The sequence below is a fragment of the Ahaetulla prasina genome, chromosome 4 (assembly GCF_028640845.1).
Source record: "Ahaetulla prasina isolate Xishuangbanna chromosome 4, ASM2864084v1, whole genome shotgun sequence".
Taxonomy (NCBI): Eukaryota; Metazoa; Chordata; class Lepidosauria; order Squamata; family Colubridae; genus Ahaetulla; species Ahaetulla prasina.
In genome coordinates, this window is record NC_080542.1 from 17,637,100 (window position 1) to 17,647,355 (window position 10,256).

General features: G+C 43.4%; 1 protein-coding gene across 1 annotated transcript in view; it reads left to right on the forward strand.

Annotated features, from left to right (window-relative positions):
• Positions 1-9,976, forward strand: part of PNP (purine nucleoside phosphorylase) — a 37,281-nt gene extending 27,305 nt beyond the window's left edge. The window contains exons 2-6 of the mRNA XM_058182946.1: positions 403-572; positions 728-831; positions 2,610-2,785; positions 6,021-6,211; positions 7,176-9,976. Coding sequence (XP_058038929.1) covers positions 403-572; positions 728-831; positions 2,610-2,785; positions 6,021-6,211; positions 7,176-7,393 — 859 coding nt within the window. The 3' untranslated portion in view covers positions 7,394-9,976. The remainder of the gene's footprint in view (positions 1-402; positions 573-727; positions 832-2,609; positions 2,786-6,020; positions 6,212-7,175) is intronic.
• Positions 9,977-10,256: the final 280 nt, after the last annotated feature.

Consider the following 10,256-nt stretch of genomic DNA (forward strand, 5'->3'; position numbering starts at 1 on the left):
TGAACAAGTGGAAAATGAGTATAATGGAAATAGTTGAAATAAATCCTTAGGGGGGATTACTAATGTACTGTGTATGAATTGAGTTATCCTAATGCGTCACTTAGAGAAACAACTGAAGGACTAATGTGGCTTTTTCCTCCTCATCTCGCATATTATTTTGACAGCTGAGTCATTCCTTTCCTTTCCCCATTCCTGGTTGATGTGATTGCCTGCCACCTTCCGTCCTGCTTCTTCAAAAACACAGTTTATTTTAATGTGGTTTCTTTGGAATTCAAATCAAACACCCTTCATTAGAGTTCTGTGTGCAATATTTGGTGCCATCTACTGGTGAATCCTCATTCCTGCAGGTGAAACAATTTAAACCTCTATTCCCCATCTCATCTCAATCTTTTCTTGTTTCAGATACACCTATGAGGATTGTAAGCGGACAGCAGATTGGCTCCTGAGTAAAACCAAGCATCGGCCCCGAGTAGCTATCATCTGTGGCTCAGGGCTTGGGGGGCTGGCTGACCTCCTGAAGGATCAAGTGGTGTTTGATTATGCTAAGATACCCAACTTTCCCCAAAGCACAGGTAATGGGAGATGGCCAAGGAGTGTAATTTTCATGCAAAACACCAGGTGGCGTCGTAAACCAACAGGATACTGTATAGAGAAACTGCAATGCAATAAATTCGCCACAGGCGGCATCTGCAAAGTGTTTAACTGTACTTTTTTTGTCTTATTAAAGTTGTAGGCCATGCTGGCAGGCTGGTGTTCGGAAACTTGAGTGAGACGCCGACTGTGGTGATGCAAGGGCGCTTCCATATGTATGAAGGCTACCCATTGTGGAAGGTGAGTCACTCCACTCCATTTTTAATAGAACAGAATATTTATTGGCAAGTGTGATGGGACACACAAGGAATTTGTCTTTGGTACATAGGCTCTCAGTGTACCTAAAAAGAGAAGATACACTCGTCAGGAATCACAAGGCACAACACTCAGTGATGGTCCTACGGTACAAATCATACTCGGAAACAATATCAATATAAATTGCAAGGTTACAAGCAACAAAGTTACAGTCATGCAGTCACAAGTGGGAGGCGATGGGTGACAGGAACAATGAGAAGACCAATAGCAATAGCAATGCAGCCTAATGTGAATAGTTTGACAATGTTGAAGGAATTATTTATTTAGCAGAGTGATGGCATTCAGGAAAAAAAACGTTTTTCTGTCTAGTTGTTCTGGTGTGCAGTGCTCTATAGCTTTGTTTTGAGAGTAGTAGTTGTAACAATTTATGTCCAAGATGCGAGGGGTCTGTAAATATTTTCACAGCCCTCTTTTTGACTCATGCAGCATACAGATCCTCAATGGAAGGCCGGCTGGTAGCCATTGTTTTTTCTGCAGTTCTAATTATCCTCTGAAGTCTGTGTCTGTCTTGTTGGGTTGCAGAACCAAACCAGACAGTTATAGAGGTGCATGACATTTTTGATGTTAGGTGTCCATTTTAGATCTTTGAGATATGGTAGAACCTAGAAATTTGAAGGTCTCTACTGTTGATACTGTGTTGTTTAGTATTGTAAGACGTGTAAGTATGGAAGGGTTTCTCTTAAAGTCTACCACCATTTCTACGGTTTTGAGTGTGTTCAGTCCCAGATTGTTGTGGTCGCACTCACTTTCAAAACTAAGATGTTGATCCAATTGTAATTTGAGAAACTGTGGAAAACCATTGAATTATAATAAAAGGACCAAGTGTCTCTGAGTGCACTCAAAGATACATTTCAGCACTATTAGTCCAAAATTTTAAAAAAATTACAAAAGGAAATTTCCGTGGTGAACCTAGGCCATGCCCATTCTCTAAGCTAATCTCCTTCAAAGAGACTACCTTGTGATAAGCTATTCCTTTGCTTCCTCCATCTACTTCGCTTTCCTTGGAACTACACAAACAACATACGGTTCTGAAGCCGATTCCCAATAATATTTGTAAATTAGCCGCATCATAAACATTCTGCTTCCATCTTCTAAGAAGGATGGTATCAATATGCTGTGAGAGATATGAATATTGTTCCGGTTACATTGCCCTGAAGAGCTGACATTGTTATCTCAGTGATTAGGAAAAGACAGAGATTCCTGAATTTTTGAAAGCAGAAAGTTTAGGTCAGGCTTGGATGGCCTGATGGCCTCCTACAGCACCCTGCTGGCAAAAACAGGGCGTGGGGAGCTGCACACAACTGTTTTCAGCTTCAACAGCTTCCTGCAGTGTCCTGCCGGCCAAAATGGGGCATGAGGGTTCCCGCGTGTGGCCCTGGTGCCCCGTTTTGGCTGGCAGAGTGCTGCAGGAGGCCATCCAGGATGAAAACGTGGCGCGGAGAGAGGGATGCATGCGGCCCCCACGTGTCCCATTTTTGTTAGCAGAGGCACGACTTGCTGGCCTTTTGCTATTTCCAGGTCAGCCCCACAGATCAGATCTAAACAAGAAAGAGGCTATGGACGATCACAGACAAATTTGGACAGATGGATCCCTTGCTTTGCATAGAATACGTTAGAAAATTGGGACTAGCTTCCGGTAATCCTGCCCCTCACTCCATGCTACAATGCCCCTTCAGGATCTTTCTTTTGTTTTCTACTTCCAGGTGACCTTCCCAGTTCGGATCTTCCACCTGCTTGGCGTTGAAACCCTGATTGTCACCAATGCAGCTGGGGGGCTCAATCCTGCCTTCAAAGTTGGGGACATCATGGTGATCCAGGACCACATCAACATGCCTGGGTTTTCTGGGCAGAACCCTTTGATGGGACCGAACGATGAGAGGTAATGTGGGCTTCTCAGTTCTCTTGCATTCTCTTCCTTGCCTGCTCACTGGACTGCGACGAGAGAGAAAACATTTTCTTGACGGCTCTTAAGAGACTGCTTCCAAAGCAGTTTTGAAATTTGAACTACAGATAGTCCTTGACTTACTGTATTTTTGGGAGTATAAGACGGACCTTCCCCCCCCCCCAAAAAGGGTGAAAATCTGGGTGCGTCTTATACTCCGAATGTAGCCCCGCCCAGCTTCTAAAACAGAGGTTTCCGGCGGTGAAAAAAGCATCAGAAAAGAAGCTTCAGAAAAGAACTCCCCAAACAGAGCTTCAGAAAAGAAGCCCCCAAACAGAGCTTCAGGAAAAAAGCCTCCAAACACAGCTTCAGAGGGTTTTTTTCTGAAGCTATTTCGTAAGCTTTCAGAGGCAGAAATAAAAGAAATAAAAATGGAGTTTCAGAAGTTTCAGAGACAGAAAAAAAAAGCAATAATAATAATAATAATAATAATAATCAAGGCACAGAGCTCACAACCAAGGAACCTGTTGCTAAAATTCACCTCTGGGAACAGCTGATTGGGGGTATTCCGGGAGGCCGATCCATCTGCCAATCAGCTTTTTTCTTATTTTCCTCCCCAAAAACTAAGGTGCATCTTATACTCCAAAAAATACGGTACATCCACAGTTGGGACCAGAATTTCTCTCTCTGTAGTGGAACGTAGCCTGGAATCCCAGGAGGGGAGGGGCAGCTTCCAAGCAGGCAATGAGACAGTGGAGGTTGAAATGTCTAATAGAGGGTTAAGGGCGCTCCCTACCAGTTCACAGAATATATCTATAAAGATAATCCTCGATTTTCAACCATTCACTGACCAGTCAAAGTTACAATAGCATTGAAAAAGTGACTCACGAACGTTTTTCACACTTACACAAACATTGTGGCATTCCCATGGTCACGTGGCCATCGTGAACACATGGTTTTGGTCGTCGAAATTTGGATGCTTGGCAACTGCCGTATATTTATAATGGTTGTAGTGCCCCGAGGTCATGTGATCACTTTTTGTGACCCTTTGACAAGCAAAGTCAGTGGGAACTCCAGTTAGCAATAACACTTATATACTGCTTCAAAAGTGCTTCACAGCACTCTCTAAGCGGTTTACAGAGTCAGCATATTGTCTGCAACAATCTGGGTTCTCATTTTATCCACCTGGGAAGGCTGGAAGGCTGAGTCAACCTCAAGCCGGTCAGGATCGAACTCTTGGTAATGAGCAGAGTTAGCCTGCAGTATACTACATTCTAACCACCATGGCTCAGATTCACTTAATTGTTTTACTTATTGAACAACTGCAGCAATTCATTTGACTGTTGAGAAAGGTTTTAAAACGGGGCAACAGTCACTTAATTGTTTTGCTTAGCAATGAAAATTTCGATCATACATGGAGAACTACCTGCAGTTAGGCAGGTAGTTGCTTTATTCTGGCAAGATTCTGTCTGTAGGCAAACAACAATAAAGAAACAACTCTGAAGTAACTCTATATGTTTTTGGTGTTTTGTTTGTTTGTTGGGCCTGACATCAATCTTGCCAGACTAAAGCAACTATAGTATCTGCATAGATGTAGATATACAGTACTTTTTGGAGTATAAGACGCATCTCCCCCCCGCACCCAAAAAAAAAATGGGTGAAAATTGTGGTGCATCTTATATAACAAGTGTTGCCGAAGCGCTGCCCACCTGCTAGGCCCTACCCTTCAGCCCCTGAGTGTTGCATTTTTGGCCTCCACATGCCCCATTTTAGACTCATTCCAGGCTGTGGGGATTACCACAACACATCACCGCCGATCGCTGTCTCCGTGCGTTGCATTTTCAGCCTCTGTGCCTCGCGTTTTCAGCCTCCACATGACCCATTTTTGGCCTCCTTGTGTCGCATTTTTGGCCGGTTCCAGGCGGCGGGGATCGGTGGCGGTGAACTGCTAGGGAAGGTCAGTCTTGGCCTTCTTCCTGCCTACCAGACATTCCAAGTTCTTTTATCACTTTGCCTTCTGAGAAGCATCACTTTCCTCCTGGGATTCCAGACTACGTTCCACGGCAGTCACCAAGCGATGCAGAAATTATGTGACTCATGTCCAATTTTGCTATATTTTTACTTAAGGGAATAACACGTTGTTAAGGGATCCAGCTTTTTCCTGGAAGCATCATCTTTGCTTGTTGGAAGCAAAGCAGATGTTGAACAGGCGGCCCTCGGACACTGCAATTGTTGTAAATACATGCCAGTTGCCGAGGATTCATGTTTTGATCACATGACCGTGGGGGCATTGCGACATTTCTAAGTGGAAAGAGCTGGTCATAATTCCCCTTTTTTCAGTGTTGTCATAACTTCAAACAGTTGTTAAATGAATCATCTACCTGCAGAGTCAGCTTACAGCATGGGTTTGAAACTCGCAACGTCATGTGACGTATCACGAAGGGTTTTTCCCCCCCCTTCACGGAGCTGGGGTGGGCGTGCCCTGTGCTATGACACATGTCTGCCCACGGGCCGCCAGTTTGACACCACTGGCTTACAGCATTAGGGCCATGTATTGTTGTGACCCAGGCCCAAGTAGGTAGTAATAAACTTAGTCCGTGGAAAAACAAACTTTATTCGAACAGCTGGGAATTACTTCATTCCCAGCATCGTTCAACTCAAAGTAAAGCAAATGCCTCCCAACACAAATTCTTCAGTTATCTCACAAACCTTAGTCCAATTAGGCAAACTGCCAAAGGCCCTTCCTGGCAAATGTCCAGAAGCCACAAACACAAAGACATACACGAAGCAGAGGACACAGCTACAATGTTGTTTTCCGGCAAAACTGGTCTGTTTTTAAGCCTTATGGGAGGGGCCAATCATCTCTTGGCCCTACTCCTGAGCTGTCCTCCCTCCTTGAGCTGCTCTTCCCTTTTGGCAGCTCTTCTCATGCGTGCATTAGGAACAGGCTCCTCCTGTTCCTCTGCCTCATTACTATCAGTCTCTGGAGACTCTTGAGTCCGCACCTCATTCCCCGATGGCCCTGGCCCCACCTCAGCCTCATCGCTGTCCAACTCCATTGCCAGCTCCATAGGCTGCTGACGGACCACTATATATATTCAGTTCAGTGTCCATGACTGTCTTCCCAGCCTTTATGAACGTTTCTGATTTAAAAAGAACGACAGGCTATTTTTCAGATGCGAAGAAAGGAAACACAATCCCATTGAGTCCTCTTTGCGTTGATTTCCCGCAGGTTCGGCGTCCGCTTTCCAGCCATGTCGGATGCCTACAATGAAGACTTGAGAAAACTGGCTATCACGGTGGCTTCTGAAATTGGCTGTTCTGGCTGCATGAAAGAGGGGGTGTATTGTGCCTTGGGAGGCCCCAACTATGAGACCATCGCTGAATGCCGCTTCCTGCAGAGACTGGGTGTCGATGCTGTTGGTCAGTCAAGGGCGGAGATAAGGGGAAATGTTCTTCCTGGGGCATAGATAAAACCAAGTCTTCCTCTCCTGATTATTTATTTTAGGCAAAACTACAGGTAGTCCTCACCTTAAGACCACAATTAACCCCAAAATTTATGTTGCTAAGTGAAACAGTTTTTAAGTGGGTTTTGCCCCCCATTTTACCACTGTCCTTCCCACTACTGTTAAGTGCATCATTGCAGTTGTTAAATTGTTAATATGGTTGTTCAGCATATCTGGCTTCTCCATTGATTGTGCTTGTCAGAAGGTTGCAAAAACTGATCCATATGACTTCCCACCCTGGGGGCACTGCAACCGTCATAAATATTAAGTTGCCAAGCATCAGAATTTTGATCATGTGACCATGGGGATGCTGCAGTGGTCATAAGTGTGAAAAAATGATCATAAGTTACTTTTTTCAGTGCTATTGTAACTTCGAATGGTAACTATAAATGAATGGTTATAAATTGAGAACTATCTGTAAGAAAATAATAAAGATAGGATCTAAATAAAATAAAGGAATAGAATAGAATAGAATAGAATAGAATAGAATAGAATAGAATAGAATAGAATAGAATAGAATAGAATAGAATAACAGAGTTGGAAGGGACCTTGGAGGACTTCTAGTCTAACTCCCTGCTGAGGCAGGAAACCCTATATCATTTTAGACAAATGGTTATCCAATTCCTCCTTTAAAAACTTCCAGTGTTGGAGCATTCACAACATCTAGAGGCACATTGTTCCACTGATTAATTGTTCTAACTATCCGGAAATCTGTCCTTAGTTCTAGGTTGCTTTCCCCCTTGATTAATTTTTTCCCATGGAGAGTATTCTCCTCCTCCTCCTCCAGTTTTGTGGAGTGTTAAGAGAGCTGTGTCCCCACTCTTCCCGATCCTCCTGAACCGGTTCCTCTAATACTTTCCCTCTTTCCTTCCCCCTTTCAGGCATGAGCACAGTCCCTGAGGTCATTGTGGCCCGTCACTGCGGCCTCCGAGTTTTTGGCTTCTCCCTCATCACCAACAAAGCCATTCTGGACTATGACACCAAAGAGAAGGCCAACCACGAGGAAGTCTTGGAAGCCAGCCGCCAGAGTGCCCGCACCCTTGAGAAGCTGGTCTCCATGATGGTGCAGCGCATCGAACCCAACAACAATCTAGCCTAGGGCCCATCCAGCTCATGATTGTCCGCGTGACTTTTGGGCAAGGAGAGAATATGCTTCTTATTAAATCCTGCTGCTAAGATTCCTACTCTCGGATGGTGCAGACATTGTGGTCTGGGAACTTTGCCGAGAGTGGAATTAACATCTTTTTAATCCTGCCTACTTGTCTGCCTCTGACCAAGAAGCCCATTTTTGTCTGTCTGATTTTGTCTTTCGGTGTGTTGCCTGTGCATGTGGGTAGCTCATGTCCCTTTTATCTCATATGTTCTCTGTAAAACTCCTTCAGAATCCCCGGTGGAGCAGACCACGTAGTCACCTCATGTGGGCCTGTTTTACTTTAAAATGGGGGATGTGTGAGGAACCTAGAAGTCCTTTTCTCGTTTCAAAATGGCCGTTCTCTCATCAGGAACCTAGCAAGAACTGGTTGCTTGTTTTTTTAAGGTTCCATTTTGTTTATGATTACAGGTTTGGGTTCAGTTTTCTGAACCGTTGTTGACCACCAAATTCAATCTGTTAGATGTTTGAGTCTTCTCCTGTGCTTGGGCATTTTGAACAGAAAGTCTTAACCTATATGCAATAACTTGTCTGGCCTCTCATGTTTCCAATACTTGAAATGTTATTCACGGCTTCTCCTTGCAAGTTTCCTTTGGTCCTTGAGGTTTTCTGTTGAAGCTGCATTTTAATGTCTTATTAATTAACTTATTTCCAACCACGCTTGTGCTCCAAAGAAGCTACTGAATGGCTCAGAACTTGAATCCATCATCTTCAGGCAATAAGCCGGCGAGATCCCATATTCACAAAATGTAGATGACGATGATAAGTGAATGTCAGGATCTATGTCAAATTTAACCCATCTGAATGCACCTCCATAGCAACTAGAATAAAAGACCCTCCTGCATGTAAAAATGCACCCAGGTCCCAATTGTCCCAAAGGTGCTTTTTCAAGAGGCAACTGGACTTAATCAAAGACCAGTTTCCTCTTGAAAAAAGCATTTTTGGGGCTCTTGTAAGCCGAAATCTGTAAGAAATAGCCTACTCAGTTGTGTCTCGTTATCTTTTATGATCATAGTCCTATGTTCTTGCTTAAGGGAAAATTGGTATCCTTGTGTGTTTTTCTGTCTTTGTTTTCCTTAGCTTCCAGATCTACCAGGTTCCCAATCAGTCAATGGGTGGGAGATTAAAAACAGATTTCTGGTTTAACAAGTAATGTGATTGGACCATTGAACCTGCTAGTCCACAGGGAAACTTGCACAGTTTTTGCAAGTAGCCGATAGTCTTGAGAATCCCAAATTCATTATGTGATCCAGAGCATCAGGTGAAAACTTCATCCACATTCAGCTCAATCCAGAGATTCATTTGCACCTAGCTACTTTCAGGTGCAGGTAGGGGAGCCCATCTCCCATCCTCTGTCATAGCTGGGAAAAGGGAATTCTCTAATTAGTTACTGCTGTTAATCATATCTTCTTAGCCTAATAATTCTGTCTGTTTGCAGGGGAAACAATAGAAGGCAAATTATGGCGCATAGTGATGATGTCAACGCCCACATGTCTTTTTGACATCATTGTGGCTTGTTTCAAATACTGGTGCTGCTCATGGGTCTTGTTTGGAGTTCCCAGTGAGTCACCTTATGCATCCTCGTGTGAAGGAATAAGTCTACAGGTGTGCTGGAAATGTCTTTCCTCTTCTAATGTGGTCCTAGGATTCAGCAGCTTTTTCTGATTTAAGGATAAGTTGTTTCTGTTGCAGTGCCTGCTACATTCTGGGATGAATACATTCATTAGGGACAGAGATGTTGGAGAGGAGATCTACTGATGTGAAAGTTTGTGGCTCAGATTTTTGCCAAGACAGATGTGTACACTGTAGGGAACCAAACAATTGTGAAATCATTCTGGTGTATTCTCATATTTTCCATAATGTGCAAAACTTACCAGGTGGAATTTTTGCAAGAGAGAAGTCAATTGCAGCTTTAGCTCTTGCATATGCAATTTCCCTTTGAGGCACAGTTGCAAAGTCCAGCTGAAAAGCTTGGCTTAAAGGCGACCTTCCAGGCACCGAAATCCAGAACCCCCCTCCCCAATAATGTGAATTAGCCTTTTCTGTTGCATAAAGGTACTATTCCAAAATGCAGTTTTTGATTTCTGCTGGTAAATCCTTTCTCTTTCTCCCCCTCCACCCCGTTCACCTTCCTGATTCCCTCTTTCCCCTTTTCTCTCCGTACGCCCTGGAGTCCAAAACAGGCTCTTGCTGTCTTTCAAATCACACCGAGGAATCAAAGCAGAATCAAAGTTGATGACAGATGATGGTTCACTAAGCCTGGAATGTTTCAAATTAGACATAACGAATATATATATTTTTAGAGTGTCCGCAGTCTGCACTTTTTATTTAAACTACTGTAATGGAGTTCCCCCCTTTTATGAATTATAACATTAACTAAATAATAAAGTTAATTTGGAATGAGAAGACCGTTGTGGTTTGTACCGATCTTTTCGGGTAAGATGATGAAAGAAAGAAAGGAAAAACGATTGTGAGATTTCCCGAGCAGTTTCCAAATTCCCTAACATTTCAGTTCAAGAAAAAGAATTTTTTTTATAAAAAAAAAGGGGGGGGGGTGTAGGTTTGTGTTTACTTGCCAGATTCCATGAATAGATAGTCCTCAACTTACAACCACTTGTTTAGTGACTGTTTGAAGTTACAACGGCATTGGAAAAGTGACTTATAACCATTTTTCACACTTTTTCAACCATGGCAGAATTCCCCGTGGTCATGTGGTCAGATTTCGGACGCTTGTCAACTAGTTCGTATTTATGATGGTTGCAGTGTCCCAGTGTCATGCAATCACCTTTTGTGACTTTCTGACAAGCAAAGT